The sequence below is a fragment of the Lithobates pipiens genome, unplaced genomic scaffold (genome assembly GCF_037356315.1).
Source record: "Lithobates pipiens isolate NorthernLeopardFrog02 unplaced genomic scaffold, aLitPip1_a1.2 Scaffold_18, whole genome shotgun sequence".
NCBI classification, from domain to species: domain Eukaryota; kingdom Metazoa; phylum Chordata; class Amphibia; order Anura; family Ranidae; genus Lithobates; species Lithobates pipiens.
The window spans coordinates 624,221,102-624,242,216 of NW_027507758.1; the positions used below are offsets into that span (position 1 = coordinate 624,221,102).

The 21,115-nt window shown below is 45.5% G+C and overlaps 1 protein-coding gene across 1 annotated transcript; it reads right to left on the reverse strand.

Moving 5' to 3' along the window:
- Positions 1–673: 673 nt before the first annotated feature.
- Positions 674–20,126, reverse strand: LOC143989483 (uncharacterized). Its single transcript, XM_077489624.1, is given in 5 exon segments — positions 674–1,091; positions 1,094–2,002; positions 4,503–4,626; positions 4,713–5,095; positions 16,668–20,126. Coding segments are annotated over 4 exon segments (1,338 nt in total). The 5' UTR covers positions 4,818–5,095; positions 16,668–20,126; the 3' UTR covers positions 674–891.
- Positions 20,127–21,115: the final 989 nt, after the last annotated feature.

Here is a 21,115-nt window from a genome sequence, read left to right on the forward strand (position 1 = left end):
AGCTACACATCCAAACTCCCAAGATGCTAGTCAGAAACTGAATCCTGAGTTGAAGATGGCGGTTTGGCTACCACTAGAGGGCTGCCCCTTAGGCGTGCTTTTAGTCTAAGTTGCATTAGCGTCCCACTCCTGAAGGTGGCAGCATCAAACCCATTCATCATGGCTGGGCAAACGTGTGTCTCATTCATTCAATTTCTTTACTAATGCCCTGTACACACGATAGGATTTTCTGACAACAAAGTTTTGTTTTCCGACGGATGTTGGCTCAAACTTGTCTTGCATACACGCGGTCACACAAATCTTGTTGGAAATTGCGAACGTCAAGAACGCGGTGATGTACAACGCGTACTACGAGCTGAGAAAAATGAAGTTCAATAGCCAGTTTGGGCTCTTCTGCTCGATTCCGAGCATGCGTGGAACTTTGTGCATCGGAATTGTGTACACACGATCGGAATTTATGACAATGGGTTTTGTTGTCGGAAAATTTGAGAACCAGATCTCTAATTTTGTGTGACGAAAATTCTGATGGAAAATGTCCGATGGAGCCTACACGCTGTTGGAATTAACGACAACAAGCTCCCATCGGACATTTTCCGTTGGAAAAGCCTATCGTGTGTATGGGGCATTCGTGTTTGTGAAAGCTTACACCACAAAATGTACTCAGCCAATGAAAGGTAATGACTCCATTTTTATTTTTCTACTGCTATCAATGGCCGACCCGGTACAACACTTCATCCATGTCTTTGGTGATCTCTGATCTCCTTATCAACTGTTTCTTACATGATGAAGATCAGCCATGGAGTATATCTGAGGTGTATATCAGGGTGTGCTTCTTCCCCACATGAGAGCTGTGATGTCCAGCAACATTCATATAGAAGACATTTCCCGCACTCAAGACACTAATACACCTCGAGGGTTGTGTGGGATCCCTGATGTACAGGAGGACGGGACTTCAGGCTTCTCCCCTGTGTGCAATCTCTGATGTCGGTAAAAAGTGGACTTGTCTGAAAAACATTTCCCACACTCCGGACAGGAATACGGCTTCTCACCTGTGTGCAATCTTTGATGTCTGTATAGATTGGACTTCCCTAAAAACATTTCCCGCACTCCGGACAAGAGTATGGTTTTTCCCCTGTGTGAGACCTCTGATGTATGACAAGATCTGATTTCTGAACAAAACGTTTCCCGCACTCAGAACAGGAATACGGCTTCTCACCTGTGTGCAATCTCTTATGTCTGTAAAGAGAGTACTTGTCTGAAAACCACCTTCCGCACTCTGAACAGTTATATGTCTTTTCCCGAGTGTGAGACCTTTGATGTTTGACAGGTTGTGAATTATGTACAGAATATTTCCTGCACTCAGAACAGGAATATGGCCTCTCACTCTCATCAATAGAAAGACCAGAATTGCTTGAAAAACATTTCCCACACTCATGACAGGAATGTAGATTTTCCCCCGTGTGAGATCTCTGATGTCTGTAAAGATTGGACATATCTGAAAAATATTTCCCGCACTCAGGACAGGAATACGGCTTCTCCCCCGTGTGGAACCTTTGATGTTTAACAAGTTGTGATTTTTGTGTAAAACTTTTCCCGCACTCAGGACAGGAATATGGCTTATCACCCGTGTGCAATTTCTGATGTTTTTGAACACTTGACTTCTTTGAAAAACATTTTCCACACTCAGGACAAGAATGTGGCTTCTCACCTGTGTGAGACCTTTTATGCTCATTAGGACGGGATTTAAAATGGAAACTCTTCCCACACTCCGTACAGGAAAGTCTTTTATCTGTTGGAAGGACGGCACCGTCCCTCACAGTCTGAGGTTCCTCAGGATAAGAGGAATACGATGGTCCATCTACACTGTGTGGTGCCGGATGGACATTTGAGGTAGTCGGGTTTTCTCCTGGACTATACTGTGTGATGTCCTCATCTTCTACTTTACAGTCTGGAGACAAAGTGAGACAATCCTCTGAGGTTTTCCTCATCTCCCGTCCATCTACTAAAATAGAAATAAAAAGATTATTACTAGACATGAGCTGATTGGTTCCCCTAAACCAGGACTCCGCCCACATCAGGCAGCTTTGTCTCTGAGGATCTTACAATTCCCCCCTCAAGGTAACTAGTAAATGGGTCCTCTGATCTCCTACCAGATCATTTCTTTATTCATGGACCTTAGTCAGAGAGTGAGGAAACAACGAGAACTGTCTTTTATAGGAGTGACAGTGATGAGGAGATCAAGTGAATGTCCCGACTACCTCTATCACTCATGAATAACAGCGGGGCTGAGCCCCACCAGAGGTCAGAGAGTGAGGATGGGGGGAGAACAACCAAGATGAAGACTGGACTGATCCTGAAGACCACCATCATTGGGTTGACTCCTCCTTTATCACTTTTTGTTCTAGAAGTTCGAGCCACATTTTGCTGCCAGCTAAAGCCCTAAAAGCTATATAAATCTAGTCTAGATATGTAAATTGTGTCTGCAGAGAAGGAAGATTATTGGAGAGAAATACAGGAATACAGGACGGGGAACACAGCTCAGGAAATTGACTGGGGGATTACAGGCTGATATCACCCAGTCCCCGCCCTACTCTGGACCAATCAGTGAGCAGTATGGGTGGAGGAATGTATTTAGTGTTAATGACCCACCTGTGCTGATCTCTGTAGGAGTGTCCTCCTCTATAAATGTCCCCGTTATTCCATCCTCCTCCATAGACTGCTGATCGTCCCTCACATACCTCTCTTCTGCTTTAATCTCAGCATGGGAAGCTCTCAGGTTGCCACTCTGAATATATAATAAAATGACATCAATGGTAACAACGTAGATAATGTACAGATCCTAATGGTACTATCAGTGATTGTTCCTCATCTACCTGATGATGGTGGGGGACAGGGGCGTAACTAGAAATCACAGGGCCCCATAGCAAAATGTTGTATGGGCCCCCCCCCTCACCCAGGGGCGGATCCAGAGTCTAGTCTCGGGAGGGGCACTGATAAAAAATACTTTTTTGGGGGGGCAATTTATTGGGGCAATGGCTGATGTTGGCGCTTCAATTGTCACGGCACCATTTGTGTTATGGTGTAAGGATGATTGAAACACATTATTTCTATTATTACATTGTTATAGTTCAACTCACCATAATGCAGAATCAGTGGAAGCCCCGAGTGTGTCACCTGCCACCAGGTGCAGATTGTCCACTTGCCACGTCACCTGCCACACATTGCAAATTGTCCACTTGCCACGTCACCTGCCACCCGTTGCGGATTGTCTGTTTGCCACGTCACCTGCCACACGTTGTGGATTGTCCACTTGCCACGTCACCTGCCACCCATTGTGGATTGTCCATTTGCCACGTCACCTGCCACACATTGCGGATTGTCCACTTGCCACGTCACCTGCCACAAGTTGCGGATTGTCCACTTGCCACATCACCTGCCACCCATTGTGGATTGTCCACTTGCCACGTCACCTGCCACCCATTGCGTATTGTCCACTTGCCACGTCACCTGCCACAAGTTGCGGATTGTCCACTTGCCACGTCACCTGCCACCCATTGCGTATTGTTCACTTGCCACGTCACCTGCCACCCATTGCGTATTGTTCACTTGCCACGTCACCTGCCACCTGTTGCGGATTGTCCATTTGCCACGTCACCTGCCACAAGTTGCAGATTGTCCACTTGCCACGTCACCTGCCACCCATTGCAGATTGTCCACTTGCCACATCACCTACCACAAGTTGTGGATTGTCACTTTCCTTTTAAGGTGGGGAATGGGATTGTCACGTCTGAGTCAGGCAGCAGAGAGATTCAGGCAGCAGAGAGATGATGTAATCTCTCTGCTGCCAGCACAGTGAGTGAGGGTGGAGCTGGCAGAGAGATTCAGGCAGCAGAGAGATGATGTAATCTCTCTGCTGCCAGCACAGTGAGTGAGGGTGGAGCTGGCAGAGAGATTCAGGCAGCAGAGAGATGATGTAATCTCTCTGCTGCCAGCACAGTGAGTGAGGGTGGAGCTGGCAGTTCGCAGGGCGGGCGCTGGGCGGTGAGAGAAGATGTCATCTCTCTGCCCCGCCACTCGCTGATTGGCCACCCACCAAGCCTCCCCGCTGGCAGCTTCCCCGCCACGCCCCCCCCCGCCGCCGCCGCCGCCTCCGCCCGCTCGTACAGTCAGTGTGACTGTACGAGAGCTGAGCGGATAGGCAGCTCGGCGGCTCACCCGCCGCCCGCTCACCGGGCCCTTCTCAGCTGCGGGCCCCATAGCGACCGCACGGGTCGCTATGGTGGTAGTTCGGCCACTGGTGGGGGATGGTGTGACCTTCCTGTGTGGAATCCCGGGAATACAGAGGACGGGGACATCTGTCTGGTGGGTTCCCATTACTGGATCCATCTGTAGGAAACACACACACTGACTGAATACATTGTTTCTATGTGTTTATCAGATGATGGGGGATCTAGGTGGAGCCTCCGTACTGCTCTCTCCTTTACAATAAAGTCTCCTCTTACCCGGTGATGTGAGGGGCGGCTGATTGTCCATCATGACGTCCTTGTAGAGATCCTTGTGTCCTTCTAAATACTCCCACTCCTCCATGGAGAAATAGACAGTGACATCCTGACACCTTATAGGAACCTGACACACACAATGATACAGTCACCATCCAGACACATCCCTTGTCTGTTACTGGATAATGTCCCAGAATTCCCGGCACCGCTCACCTCTCCTGTCAGCAGCTCCATCATCTTCTTGGTGACTTCTAGAATCTTCTCCATGTTGTGTCTCTCAGGGTTTAGGGAGTCACATGGAGGCACTGTGATGGTCATATGATCACCTGACTTCACAAGAGGAAATCTTTGTATTGGGGAGCCAATAGGAATATCATGTTAGAATCCTCCTCACCTCTCTGGTCAGGTTTGTGTTTTATTAATAGAGATAAGAGTGATGTCATGTGACCTCCCAGAATCCTCCTCACCTCTCCAGTCAGCAGGTAGATGATCTCCAGGGTGAGGTTTAGTATCTTCTCAGTCATGTGACTCCGGTCCTCCTCCATCCTCATTGGTGCCGTCATTTGATCTATACAGGTCTCCTTGCAGACGGATAACTTTGGGAAATGAAAGTAATAATTATTTGGATGGTATTGGTCACACAATAATAGGATGTGGATGTGAGGGGGGGGGTAATAGATTGCTGTAAAAGAACTACTGCCCCCATGGGAACACATTTCATTTGGACTGTTTAGTGTTTGCTACATTTCCAAGAACCCAGAATTCTCTTAGCCCGTCGGATCAGAATATTCCCTTTTTTATGTTTGTTTTGTCTCTGAACTGGGTTTGATTTAGTTTTACATTTAAGGACTACTGCCCCCATGGGAACACATTTAGTCTGGGCTGTTTAGTGTTTGTTACATATAAGAAAATACTTTATTATTATTGGATACATACTAAACTAAACTAAATTTATATAAAAAAAAAAAAAAAACAGTTGGCACAGTTACCAATACAACCACACATACATACTTTTTAACACCTGCCCAAATATTTTTTTTTTTTTATACTTACCTGCTCTGTGTAATGGTTTTGCACAGAGCAGCCCGATCCGCCTCTTCTCGTGTCCCCCACTGATGCTCCTGGCTCCTCTGCCCTGTTGAGTGCCCCAATAGCAAGCTGCTTGCTCTGGGGGCACTGGTGCGTGTTCGCTCCTGAGCCACCTCTGTTTGTCCAAAAGACACACACAGCCCTGTCCCCCGTTCCCTCCACACTGGCTGTAATTGAAAGCAGTGAAAGCCAATGGCTCCCACTGGTGTCTCTAAGCCAGGGGTCTCAAACTGGTGGCCCTCCAGATGTTGCGAAACTACAAGTCCCATCATGCCATTGCCTTTGGGAGTCTTGCTCTTAACTGTCAGCCTTGCAATGCCTCATGGGACTTGTAGTTTTTCAACAGCTGGAGGGCCACCAGTTTGAGACCTCTGCTCTAAGCCAATGAGAAGCGAGGGAGCCGAGAGAGACTCAGCTCTTGGGCACATCGCTGGATTGAGATCGGGCTCAGGTAAGTATATGGGAGAGGCTGGGGGGACTGCACTCAAAAGTTAGTAAGAACACTGCGAATTCTAATCTTCTCAGTCTAACCTCCTCTTTTGACCTGAAGCAATGGATACGCAATAGATACAGGCTTCTACTCACTCGGATGGCAACACTCTTGACCTTGTATTCTCCTATCTATGGGCTCCATGTAACCTCTCCAACTATCCTTCCCCTCTCTCTGATCACCACCTTATTAGTTTCATTCTCTCTCTGTCTTTCACCATCTCTCCCTCCAGCTGCCTAACAATTACCCATAGAAATCTTTGCCACCTCAACCCTTCTCTTCTCTACTCTGCTACTGACCACCTCTATGACAAAATCTCACCCCTCTCCTTCACCAACCTAGCCACTTCTGTCTGCAATAGATCCCTCTCCTCCACCCCGGATACACTTGCTCCTCCCACTACACTCAGAATCAGGCCTCGAACCCCTACAACCTTGGCAAACAGATGACACCAAAAGTCTCAAAAAACGTAGGTGTGCTCTTGAGCGTGTGTGGCGTGAGACTAATGCCGCGTACGCACGACCAGACTTTTCGACGGACTAGGTCCGACGGTCATCCCGACGGACTTTCGGCGGAGGTCCAACAGACTTTCTGAACGAAGCAGACTTGGCCACACACGACCGGACCAAGTCCATTCGAAAGTCCATTCATTTTGAACGTGATGACGTAAACGGGACTAAACAAAGAAGTTCAATAGCCAGTAGCCAATAGCTGCCCTCCGCTGCGTCGTATTTGGTCCGTCGGACCAGCACACAGACGAACGGTTTTCTCGATTTTTAGTCCGTCGGACTTGAGTCCATCGGAAATATGTTTTTTTTCTAGGTCCGTATGACTTTTGGGGAAAAAAAGTCTGCTGCGGCCCACACACGATCGAATTGTCCAACGGATTCCGGTCTGCCCGGACCAAGTCTGCCGGAAAGTCCGATCGTGTGTACACGCCATTAGTCTCAGAAAGACTGCAACCAATATAAATCTGCCCTCAAAAAATACAATTCTTGTCTCCTTACTGCCAAGCAGACCTTTTTGTATTAGCACCTTCTCATCCAGTCCCCATCAATTCTTCTCTACCTGCAACTCTCTACTTTGTCCTCCACCGTCCCCACCCACTAACTCACTCACTGCCCAGATTGTATCAATCTTCAAAACCGAACTGAAACCGAGCTCATAATATTTCCTCCCCCACATGCCCCTTCTCCTGACTACTCTGTCAAGATGAATGGCACAACCATCAGCCTGTCCCCACATGCCAAAGTTCTACCCGGTTTCCCCCCAAAATAAGACCTAGCGTGATTGTGGGTGATGGCTGCAATATAAGCCCTACCCCACATATAAGCCCTACCCAGTTTCCCCTGAAAATAAGCCCTACCCTGAAAATAAGACCTACAGGGACTTTAACTAGGGCTTATTTGAGGGGTAGGGCTTATATTGCAGCCATCATTGACAATCCCGCTAGGTCTTATTTATGGGGAAACAGGGTAGGTGTTGTCTTGGACTCTGTACTCTGTCCTCTCAGCCCCAAATCCAATCACTGTCCAAAGCTTGCCGCCTCAACATCTCCAAAATACGCCCCTTTCTAACCAATGGCACAACAAAGCTCTTAATTCACTCCCTGGTAATCTCTCGCCTCGACCACTGCAACTCCCTTCTCATTGGCTTACCTTTACATAGGCTATCCCCCCCTTCAATCCATCATGAATGCTGCTGCCAAACTCATCCAACTTAGAAAACACTTGGGTCAAGCCATCAGACAGTTCCAAATCAGTGGTCAGGCCATCAGACAAGTTTTTCGGTTGGATACTCAGAGAAAAACTAGATGGCGCAATATATAACGTAATGTAATATATAAAATAATGATTACACAGAGTTGTCACACGTATTATACATCACCCTCTATAACATTTACAATATGGTAGGGCTGAAACGATTAATCGATAATAATGGATAATGACAACCGTTGACAACGATTTTCATTATCGATTTGTTGACCTAACTGCCCCAACCTTCCTCCCTGCCAGTCCCGCCTCCACCCCAGTGTTAGAATCCCATGTATTCTTGAGAGTACAGCAGCGCTCATGTGACCAGGCTCGTCCGCCTCTCTCCTCGCTGATGTCAGCTCCCCCCCAAAGATATTCTCAGCCCCCCAGCTGCTGCCTTTGAGGGAATAGAGAAAGTGGAGAGAAGCAGCCGTGACCGCCGAGCTGCGCCTGCAATATAAGGTGACAGCTATTACAATATAATACTCGGTGTACTTTAATATCTGTGATCACAAGTGCCCCATCATAAGTATTTCTGGGGGGGATAGTGCCACATCATTGGTGTTCCGAGTGGGGGGTGGAATAGTGCCCCATCATTGGTGTTCCTGGGAGGGGGGAGATAGTGCCCCATTGGTTTTCCTGGGGGGGAATAGTGCCCCATTGGTGTTCCTGGGAGGGGGGGATAGTGCCCCATTGGTTTTCCTGGGGGGGAATAGTGCCCCGTTGGTGTTCCTGGGAGGGGGGATAGTGCCCCGTTGGTTTTCCTGGGAGGGGGGATAGTGCCCCATTGGTGTTCCTGGGAGGGGGGGAATAGTGCCCCATTGGTGTTCCTGGGAGGGAGGGGGATAGTGCCCCATTGGTTTTCCTGGGGGGGGGGAATAGTGCCCCATTGGTGTTCCTGGGAGGGGGTTATAGTGCCCCATTGGTTTTCCTGGGAGGGGGTTATAGTGCCCCATTGGTGTTCCTGGGAGGGATTTTGTATTATTGTATAGAATTTTTGTATTATTATATTTTTCTTTTGTCAATAGAATTAACTGCCTACCTCAGCCCAGCCCCTGAAGAAGGAAATAAATACCGTATTTTTCCCAAACATGTTGGGCATACTGTCAACACATTCTGGTCCACCACAGGTCTAGACCTCATGTGCATATCAGTTAATTGTTGATGTTTATTATTCGTGTCACTTATCATTGTTTTATAAACATTTGTACATTTCTGCATATCCCATGTTCTTTTATATGTTTTTTTCAATACATTTTCCTATACTTTTTGTATGGTCTGGTTTTACCTCCCATGCCCATATTATCCCTGCGGCAATCTCCATTTGCAAATCTTTATATATGAGATGTGGCATGGGTTCTCCAGACCTTATTCTTATTAGAGGTTCCTGTTAAACAATTTTCCTGGGAGGGGGGATAGTGCCCCATTGGTTTTCCTGGGAGGAGGAGGGGGGTGAATAGTGCCCCATTGGTGTTACTGGGAGGGGGGTAGTGCCCCACCATTGGTGTTCCTGGGGAGAAATAGTGCCCTATTGGTGTTCCTGGGTGGGGGGGGGGATAGTGCCCCATTTGTGTTCCTGGGAGGGGGGGAGAATAGTGCCCCACCATTGGTGTTCCTGTCCTGGGGGGAATAGTGCCCCATTGGTGTTCCTGGGTGGGGGGAATAGTGCCCCATTGGTGTTCCTGGGATGGGGGGAGAATAGTGCCCCATTGGTGTTCCTGGGATGGGGGGAGAATAGTGCCCCACCGTTGGTGTTTCTGGGGGGAATAGTGCCCCATTGGTGTTCCTGGGCGGGGGGGGAATAGTGCCCCACCATTGGTGTTCCTGGGATGGGGGGAGAATAGTGCCCCACCGTTGGTGTTCCTGGGGGGTATAGTCCCCCATTGGTATTCCTGGGTGGGGGGAATAGTGCCCCACCGGTGTTCCTGGGAGGGAGTAGAATTGTGCCCCGCCATTGGTGTTCCTGGGGGGAATGATGCCCCATTGGTGTTCCTGGGAGGGGGGGAGAATAGTGCCCCATTGGTGTTCCTAGGAGGGAGGAGAATAGTGCCCCACCATTGGTGTTCCTGGGGGGGGGGGATAGTGCCCCACCATTGGTGTTCCTGGGGGGAATAGTGCCCCATCATTGATGTTCCTGGGAGGAATAGTGCCCCATAATTTTCATTATTACTGTGAATAAACAAAAAAACTGCATATTACTTTTTTTTGGGATTTTGTTCCGATTAATTGAAACACTAATCGGCCATAATTAATTGATTATGAAAATTATCCCTGGGACAATCTTCATTTGCAAATCTTTATATATTGAATGTGGCATGGGTTCTCCAGACCTTATTCTTATTAGAGGTTCCTCTTAAACAATTTTCCTGGGGAGGGGGGATAGTGCCCCATTGGTTTTGCTGGGAGGAGGAGAGGGGAGAATAGTGCCCCATTTGTGTTCCTGGGAGGGGGGGAGAATAGTGCCCTACCATTGGTGTTCCTGTCCCGGGGGGAATAGTGACCCATTGGTGTTCCTGGGTGGTGGGGGAATAGTGCCCTATTGGTGTTCCTGGGTGGGGGGGAGAATATTGCCCCATTGGTGTTCCTGGGCGGGGGGGGAGAATAGTGCCCCACCATTGGTGTTCCTGGGGGGAATAGTGCCCCATTGGTGTTCCTGGGAGGGGGGAGAATAGTGCCCCACCATTGGTGTTCCTGGTGGGAATAGTGCCCCATTGGTGTTCCTGGGTGGTGGGGGAATAGTGCCCTATTGGTGTTCCTGGGTGGTGGGGGAATAGTGCCCTATTGGTGTTCCTGGGTGGGGGGGGGGAATAGTGCCCCATTGGTGTTCCTGGGCGGGGGGGAGAATAGTGCCCCACCATTGGTGTTCCTGGGGGGAATAGTGCCCCATTGGTGTTCCTGGGCGGGGGGGAGAATAGTGCCCCACCATTGGTGTTCCTGGGGGGAATAGTGCCCCATTGGTGTTCCTGGGAGGGGGGAGAATAGTGCCTCACCATTGGTGTTCCTGGTGGGAATAGTGCCCCATTGGTGTTCCTGGGTGGTGGGGGAATAGTGCCCTATTGGTGTTCCTGGGTGGGGGGGGAGAATAGTGCCTCATTGGTGTTCCTGGGCGGGGGGGAGAATAGTGCCCCACCATTGGTGTTCCTGGGGGGGAATAGTGCCCCATTGGTGTTCCTGGGAGGGGGGAGAATAGTGCCCCACCATTGGTGTTCCTGGTGGGAATAGTGCCCCATTGGTGTTCCTGGGTGGGGGGAGAATAGTGCCCCACTGGTGTTCCTGGGAGGGGGGTAGAATAGTGCCCCACCATTGGTGTTCCTGGGGGGAATAGTGCCCCATCATTGGTGTTCCCGGGTGGAATAGTGCCCCATAATTTTCATTATTACTTTAAATAAAACAAAAAAACTGTATATTACTTTTTTTATGATTTTATTCCGATTAATCAAAACAATCAGCCAACTAATCGATTGTGGAAATATTCGTTAGTTGCAGCCCTATAATATGGTATGATTTTACTGTGGAAATTTAAAAGATAAAGACACCCAAATATGAACCCGTTGGTTACAAACTGACATTTTTGCAATACTTCAAAATGGGTCTGAAAAAAAATCTCCCATTGGACCAAAACTCTGGTAATTGAAAAAGACAGAGCTCCAAATACCAACCCATTGCTTAGAAAAGTAACACTTTTCAAAAGTTATAAATACTTAAAAAAAATAAAAAATCTCCCATTGGAGCAACGTATTTACATTTGTGGAAAACGAGAAAGATATATAAATGTAACAAAACAGATGCACCTAACCAGCATCAACTATCTATATAAAATATAGGAAGCAGCAATTCTCCTGCATAGCATCAATACAGTGAATAATTAGGAAGAATCGAGCAAAACCTGTGACTTAAGTATATATGTGAACCACTGAACACACAAATTAAAAAGTGATCCAAAATTGGCATGAAAACAAAGGTCTATATGTGTTATGTACCAGAGCTGTCAGGCACACACAGAATAATATTGTGAAACACCAAATAAATGGTCAGAAGATCAACTAGACCAAGTGACTAAATATAAAACATATAAAAAAAAATATATAAAATATATATAAAAAGGGAGAAATGTCCAAAAACATATTCCCCACACACGGCTCATGTGTAAGGTAAAGTCTACAGGTTTGGAAATATCAGTTTGTAAATGGATAGAAAACTGGCTAAAAGACAGAATTCAGAGAGTAGTGGTTAATGATTCTTACTCTGAATGGTCTAATGTTATCAGTGGTGTACCCCAAGGTTCAGTGCTGGGACCCTTATTTTTTAATATCCTTATAAATGATATTGGGTCTGAGATCAAAAGTAACATTTCCGTCTTTGCAGATGACACCAAGCTATGCAGTGGAATAACCTCCTTACAGGATGTCTCCTATTTACAAGCCGACCTCAATGCTCTGTCTAATTGGGTGACTATGTGGCAGATGAGGTTTAATGTTGAGAAATGTAAAGTTATGCACTTGGGGGCTAAGAATATGCATGCATCATACATGCTAGGGGGAGTACAACTGGGGGAATCCATAGTGGAGAAGGATCTGGGGGTTTTGGTAGATCATAAGTTCAATAATATCATGCAATGCCAAGCTGCGGTTTCCAAAGCGAGCAAAGTCCTTTCTTATATTAAGAGAGGTATGTACTCCAGAGAGAGAGATATCATTTTGCCCCTGTTCAAATCATTAGTAAGACCTCACCTGGAATATCCAGTTCAGTTTTGGGCACCAGTTCTCAAAAAGGATATCGGGGAACTGGAGAAAGTGCAGAGAAGGGCAACCAAACTGATAAGAGGCATGGAGGAACTCAGCTATGAGGAAAGATTAGAGGAACTGAATTTATTCTCTCTTGAGAAGAGGAGAATAAGGGGGGATATGATCAACATGTACAAATATATAAGGGGTCCATATAGTGAACTTGGTGTTGAGTTATTCTCTGTACAGTCATCAACCCAGAGGACAAGGGGGCACTCTTTACGTCTAGAGGAAGAGAGATTTCATCTTTAAATTCGGAAAGGTTTCTTCACAATAAGAGCTGTGAAAATGTGGAATAGACTCCTGCAGAGGTGGTTCTGGCCAGCTCAGTAGATTGCTTTAAGAAAGGCCTGGATTATTTCCTGAATGTACACAATATAACTGGGTACTAACATTTATAGGTAAAGTTGATCCGGGGAAAATCCGATTGCCTCTCGGGGGATCAGGAAGGAATTTTTTTCCCCTGCTGTAGCAAATTGGATCATGCGCTGCTGGGGGTTTTTTTTTTTGCCTTCCTCTGGATCAACTGTGGGCATAAAATTGGGTATACTGGATTGTACAATATGTTTTATCATATTTATTTATTGTTTTTAAGGTTGAACTGGATGGACTTGTGTCTTTTTTCAACCTGACTAACTATGTAACTATGTCTAACTATGTAACGTGTGTGACATCCACCCGTGCAAATTGTATTGGATTCATAAAACAAAGTATCACACTTACAATTGTGGCATCAGAATAAATATTTGCATTTACACACCTTCATGCATAAGTCTAATGGATTTATGGCCCACCCTAAAGAGGGAGTGGATTGTTCAGGGGTGATGTGGCTGAACTTATTCTATCTAAACCTAAATGAGGAAGGTGCAGATCAGCTGGGAGTGAAGATGGCCAAAAAGTTAGAGGGGTTTTTAAACTAAGCGTCGGGGGAGGGTCCAGAGGTAGAGATAGTCAGCACGAAACATATTCCAGAGGGTAGTATTAGTGGTAGGTTGACCAAAGCACATAAACCCGAGGTAGGTATAGTAGCAAGTCCTAGTTGCAATCTCGGAACACCCAATAAGAGGACAGTATGCGACCGTTCTAAACTATGTGGCATGTTCACCAATGCCAGAAGCCTGGCGGACAAGATGGGAGAACTAGAGATACTGTTGTACGAGGAGGATTTGGATTTTGTGGGAATTTCAGAGACTTGGTTCAATAGCTCTCATGATTGGCTGGCAACCATTCAAGGGTATTCCCTTTATCGCAGGGATAGAGAGGGTAAAAAAGGGGGAGGGGTATGTCTCTATATCAAGAATAATGTTCAAGTGAATGTGAGAGATGACATCACTAAGGGAGCTAGGGAGGAGGTGGAATCCTTATGGGTAGAACTCCAAAGGGATGAAGCTAATGCCGCGTACACACGATCGGAATTCCGGCCAGAAAAAGACCGATGAGAGCTTTTCAATCGGAAAATGCGACCGTGTGTATGCTCCGTCGGAATTTAGCTGTCCGAATTTCCGCCAGCCAAAAATTGATAGCATGTTCTCAATTTTCCCGACAGAAAAACATTCTATCGGTAATTCCGATCGTGTGTATGCAATTCCGACACGCCAAAAATCACGCATGCTCAGATTCAACTACGAGATGGAAGCTATTGGCTACTGGCTATTGGACTTCCTTTTTCTAGTCACGTCGTACCTGTTGTACGTCAAGGCGTTATAAACGATCGGAATTTGATGTGACCGTGTGTAGGCAAGACAGCTTGAGCCAAATTCCATTGGAATTCCGTCAGGAAAAGCATCAGAGCTTTTTCCAACGAGAATTCCGATTGCGTGTACGCGGCATTAGGGGAAAATAATACTGGGAATATGCTATAGGCCCCCTAACCTGAGGGGGGAGACAGATCTCCCATCACAATTCGGATTAGCAGCAAGGATGGGAAGTGTTATCATAATGGGGGAATTTAATTATCCAGACATAGACTGGGCGGAGGGAACCGCGCATTCATCTAAGGCTCACCTGTTCCTAAATGTCTTGCAGGACAATTTTATGGGTCAGATGGTAGACGCACCAACTAGAAATAACTTTACGTTACTGGATGAAGATTATACTGGAGACATTTAGGGCTAGTTTACATTTGCTTCTAAACAAGGCTTCGGACGCGCTTCGTTAAAGCTCTATGAACGCCAATTAAAGCTTGTGTCGCTAAATAAAATGGTAAGCTTACAGTCCTGTTTACACCTTGCTTTATGCTTGGGGCTTTGATGAGGCTTTGGTGGGGCTTCAATGAGGCTTTCATGGAGCTAAGATGAGCCTTTGGTGAGGCTTCGTGGGACTTCAACGAGGCTTCATGGGACTTCAACGAGGCTTTGGTGGGGCTTCAAGAGAGCTTTGCCATAGACTTTTTTTGAGGCTTTGAAGACACTTTGAAGCACCACTAAAGCTACATGGGGTATAATTTTTGAAGCAAAGCTAAGCAAAAGCAAGGTGTAAAGAGGACTGTAAGCTAACCATTTTATTTAGTGACAGGAGCTTTGACTGGCGTTCAGAGAACTTTAACAAAGCCTGTCCGAAGCCTTGTTTTGAAGCAAGTGTAACCGACCCCCCTACTCGCTTTTGTATCTTGTCACACTACTGTATATTTTATATACTTTAATAAAAAGCTTGTAAACAAAAAATCTCCACGGTAAAATCATACCATATTGTAAATGTTATAGAAGGTGATGTGTGTGTGACAACTCATTATGTTGCGCCATCTAGTTTTTCTCTGTTGAATATCCAACCAAAAAAAAAAAAACTTGCCTAATAGCAAAAAAAAGTGTTTGATAGCACGACCACTGATTTGGAACTGTCTGATGGCTTGACTCCAGTCTTACAAATCGATCAGTCTCTGCTACCCCTCTCTGCCAATCCCTCCATTGGCTTCCACTCACCCAACAAATTAAATTCAAAATACTAACAAACGTACAAAGCCATCCACAACTCTGCCCCCAGCTACATCACGAACCTAGTCGTTCTCTTTAGTCCTCCCAAGACCTCCTAACTCTTGTCACCTCCACCCATGCTTACCTCCAGGACTTCTCTCGAGCCTCTCCCATCCTTTAGAACTCCTTACCCCAATCTGACTGACTATCTCCTACTCCAGGGATTTGCAATTAGCGGACCTCCAGCTGTTGCAGAACTACAAGTTCCATGAGGCAGAGCAAGACTCTGATAGCCACAAGTATGACTCCCAGAGGCAGGAGCATGATGGGACTTATAGTTTTACAACAGCTGGAGGTCCGCTAATTGCATATCCCTGTCCCACTCTATCCACTTTTAGGTGATCACTGAAAACTCATCTCTTCAGAGAAGCCTATCTTGTCTCCACCTAACAACTCTACATCTATCTCCCCCATCAGATCATCCCCCACTTATCCCTCCCTCATAGATTGTAAGCTCTAAGGCCGCGTACACACGGGCGGACTGTTCGCCCAACTTTGTCCGCTGAACAGTGTTTGGGCGGACAGTCCGCTCGTGTGTGGGCTTTCAGCGGACAGTTTCAGCGGACAGTTTGACGGACAAGGTTTTTCGGAATTTCCGAAAAACTGTCCGCTGAAACCTTGTTTCAGCGAACAGTCCGCTCGTGTGTAGGCTTGTTCGTCAAACAAAGTTGCGCGCATGCTCAGAAAGGATTTTCACGCCGAAAGCTATAATGCAGTGTATAGGACGTCGTATTTTTCGTCCCGTCGTACGTGCCGTTCACGTCATCGCGCACGGTTTCAGCAAACTGTTCGTTCGTCGTGTGTGGGCATGTCCGTCCATGCTAATTTTGAGCGGACTGTTTGCCGAAACTGTTGGACGGACAAAGTTGGGCGAACAGTCCGCGCGTGTGTACGCGGCCTCAGGGTCCTCTGATTCCTCCTGTATTGAATTGTATTGTAATTGTACTGTCTGTCACCATGTTGTAAAGTGCTGAGCAATTTGTTGGCGCTATATAAATCCTGTATAATAATATTATATAAATCCTATATAATAATAATATTTAAATCCTGTATAATAATAATTTAAAAGAAAATATTATTACCTCCTCTGCTGCCAGTTTCAGCAATTTCTTCTCTCTACGTCAGCCGTCGTACCTTATGGGACTTCCTGTCTGTGTGACATCACTTCCTGTCTGTATTCCATAGACACTTCCTGTCTGGGTAGAAATCCCCACCTTGTGGCGCTCAGAGGAACTGCAGCCCCGAGAAACCTCTCATATTGTTGATTTACTAAAACTAGAGAGTGCAAAAAATATAGAGCCGCTCTGCATAGAAATCACAATCAGCTTCCAGGTTTTTTTTTTTGGTAATGCTTAATTGAACAAGCTGAAGTTAGAAGCTGATCGGCTACCACACTGTCAGAAACCATGAAATGAGACCAAGACAGAAGTACAGTTAAATCAAACTTAATAATAATAATAATAATAAATAGTAAAAAGAACAAATGTAGTCAAAACATAGCCAGAGTTCAATAACCAGACCAAGACAGAAGTACAGTTAAATCAAACAGTTAAATCAAACTTATTAATAATAATAGTAGTAAAAAGAACAAACGTAGTCAAAACATAGCCAGAGTTCAATAACCAGAATGGATAGTCAGCCAAGCCAGAAGTCAGGGATCAATGTAGTGGAACAGCAAGCAGGATCTGGAGCCAGAAGGGATGTCAGCAAAGCAAGTCTTTAACCAGGAATGCAGGAGATGTTTCTTGTTAAGTTGACCAAGGTGAAGGCAGAGACCCTCTGGACTGGACGGCTTAAAGTGGTGTTGCACACACAAAAAAAAAATGATTAAAATTCCTAAAAAATAAAAAAAATAAACATTTGGAAAATTTTTTTTTTTTTAACTCACCTCTAAATGCCTGTTGCTAGGGGGGGTCCCTCGTAGTCTGCCTCCTTCAGTGCCTGGGCTGGTGACATCACTTCCCCTCGTTGCAGGAAGAGCTCTGCCCCCTCCCTCCTGTCAGTCATCTGGGACACGTGACAGTTCCCAGATGACTGCGCGGCCAATCACATTGCGCAGCTCACGCATGCGCAGTGGGTGCCCGGCTGTGAAGCCACAGCCGGGTGCCCACAGTTGCAATGCCGGCGCCGCCGAGAGGAGGGGGGATGAGCGGGGCTTCGTTCCCCCGCATCGCTGGACCCTGGGACAGGTAAGTGTCCGATTATTAAAAGTCAGCAGCTGCAGTATTTGTAGCTGCTGACTTTAAATTTTTTTTTTTTTTTTTTAAGGGGAACACCTCTTTAACCTCCCTGGCGGTATGATTATTTCAGATTTTTGGTGCTGAAAGTGGTACGATTATTTTGCATGGAAATTTGGCGTTTTATATTGTAGGCCTGTAATTCTTAGCCCTTTCTGACGGAAATTTTCCGATCGGACCGTGTTGTCATATAATCCGACCGTGTGTGGGCTCCATCGGACTGTTTCCATCGGAATAGCCGACCAACAAAGTTTTAGAGCTGGGCTGTAAAACTTTCCGACAACATGATCCGTTTGTAGAGAATTCCGATCGGACCATGCATGCTCAGATCAAATTCCTAGACCAAAGGTATTGGCTACTAGCCTGAACGTAGTCCTGTCCTAACGAAATAACGTCATCACGTTACAAACGATCGGATTTTGTCCGACCGTGTGTATGCAACACCAGTTTCGGACAAAATCCGTCAGACAAACTCCGACGGCCATGATTAAGGTCTGTTGGCCGAAATGCGTAGGTTTTCTTTTTGACTGTTGTTCACATGCAATAATAAAACAATGTTTTAGATGACTTCCATGGCACCAGCCTATCTCCCTTTTTTACCTACAACTCTGTCTCCTCCTCTTTCTGCGGGGTCGATCAAGGCTCTATTCTTGGACCCCTTCTTTTCTCTATCAGCATACAAAGCTATTCACAACTCTACCCCCGAGCTACATCACCAATCTTGTCTCCAAATACAGTTGTGATCAAAAGTTTGCATACCCTGGCAGAAATTGTGACATTTCGGCATTAATGTTGAAAATATGACTAATGATGGCAAACAAATGTCTTTTATTTAAGGATATCATTCATATGAAGCCATTTATTATCACATACCTTTTGGGATCCTTTTTAAATCATAATAACAGAAATCACCCAAATGGCCGTGATAAAAAGTTTGGCCTTGGTACAGATGCAGAAGGTGGCACACACAGGTTAAGATGGCAATTAAAAGGCAAATTCCCCACATTTGTGGCTTTTTAAATCACAATTAGTGTCTGTGTATAAATAGTCAATGAGTTTGTTAGCTCTCACATGGATGCGCTAAGCAAACTAGACATTGAGCCATGAGGAGGTGGAAAAGAACAGTCAAAAGACCTGCATAACAAGGTAATGAAACTTTACAAAGATATGCCAGTCAGTACTGTTCGATCACTTAATAAGAAGTGGAAAATTTGGGGATCTCTTGATACTAAGCCAAGGTCAGGTAGATCGAGATACAAAAAATCCCCATAAGTGTATATTAATTGGTTTGTGTGAAAATTATAGTGTCTATGGGATATACTGTATACTGGTATTCGCGCAGCGTTAAACAGCTCTGACTTTCTAACTGTCTATCACATTTCTTGAAGCCCTAAAATGCCAGGACAGTTCAAACATGCCCCAAATTACCCCTTTTTGGGAAGCAGACACTTCAAGTTATTTGCTGAGAGGCATGTTGAGTCCATGGAAGATTTAATTTTTTTCCCACAAGTTTTTGGAAAATGCCAAAAACGTGAGGGCCTCCGAAACTGTGATAGGTAGTCAGGAAATCAAATGTGCAAGTTAGGCCCTTTGAAAGCCTGAAGGTGGTCATTGGATTTTGGGCCTCTGTACATGGCTAGGCTGCTACAAAGTCGCACATACAAAGGTATCCTCATACTCGTGAGAAGTAGCAGAATGTGTTTTGGGGTGTAATTTCACATATACTCATGGCATGTCTGAGAAATATCTCATTAAAATTACCATGTTGTTAAAAAAAAAAAAAAAAAAATTGACATTTTCCAAAAACTTGCGATAAAAACTACAATCTTCCATAGACTCACCATGTCTCTCAGCAGATACATTGGGGTGTCTACGTTCCAAAAAGGGGTCATTTGGGAGTGTGTTTGAACTGTCCTGACATTTTAGAGGCCTCAAAAAACATTATGTGTATGGCCAGAATTAGGAGTTTCTGTCGCGCTCCTGATGTTGAGAATACATGTAAGAGATGGTTAATATCTACCAGAAAAAGGGAAAAAAAGAATATGCCGAAACATAGGAGCTACCGCCCGCTGACCACCCCACAGTCCTAATAGTTATATAGTGAGGTTAATAAAAAGACGCTAGTCTTAACCTCAACCAACCTCGCATCCTAGGCCTCTCTAATTAGCCCTTTTTCAACTCCCAGCCTGGGGGAACTTCTCTTCCTTTCCTCGCTTTTCTCCCCCTTTCCTTCCCTTACTATCCTTCCCCTCTTCGCTCACTCCTCCTTTTGTAAGCCTGTCCCTCCTCTTCTTTTTTTCACCATTTCCCCATTCTGCCTAGCAACTAGTGACGCTGATCTCTGCTCCATGTGATTGGAGCAGAGATCAGTGTTCAATAAATGAAAGCCCAGCCCCCCCACAGTTAGTAACACGCCCCTAGGAACACTTAACCCCTACACTGCCACCCACTGGTTAACCCCTTCACTGCCAGTGTCATTTACACAGGAATCACTGCATTTATATAGCAGTGATTGCTGTATAAATGACAATGGTCCCAAAAATGTGTCAAAAATGTTCTATGTGTCCGCCATAATGTCACAGTCACAATAAAAATCGCTGATCGCCGACATTACTAGTAAAAAAAAAATTATAATAAAAATGCCATAAAACTATCCCCTATTTTGTAAACGCTATAACTTTTGCGCAAACCAATCAATAAATCGCTTATTGTGATTTTTTTTTTACCAAAAATATGTAGAAGAATACGTATCGGCCTAAACTGAGGGAAAAAAAGTTTTTTTTATATATTTTTGGGGGATATTTATTGTAACAAAAAGTAAAAAATAATGCGTTTTTTTCAAAATTGTCATTCTATTTTTGTTTATAGCGCAAAAAATAAAAACCGCAGGGGTGATCAAATACCACCAAAAGAAAGCTCTATTTATGGGAAAAAAAGGACTTTTTGTTTGGGAGCCACGTCGCACGACCGCGCAATTGTCAGTTAAAGCGACGCAGTGCCGAATCGCAAAAAGTGGTCTGGTCTTTGACCAGCAAAATGGTCCAGGGGTGAAGTGGTTAAACACAATCCTATACCCATAGCTGATCCAGAGGAAGGCAAAAAAAAAATAATAATAATAAAGCATGATCTAATTCACTCCACTGATGGAAAAACGATTCCTTCCTGATCTCCGGGAGGCAATCGGATATTTTCTGGATCAACTACCTCTGGTGTGATTCGAATGAAGAAATCTCTGCCAGAGAAAAAGTGAAAAAAGTATTTGTCGAAGCATTAGGAGCTACCGCCGTCTGACC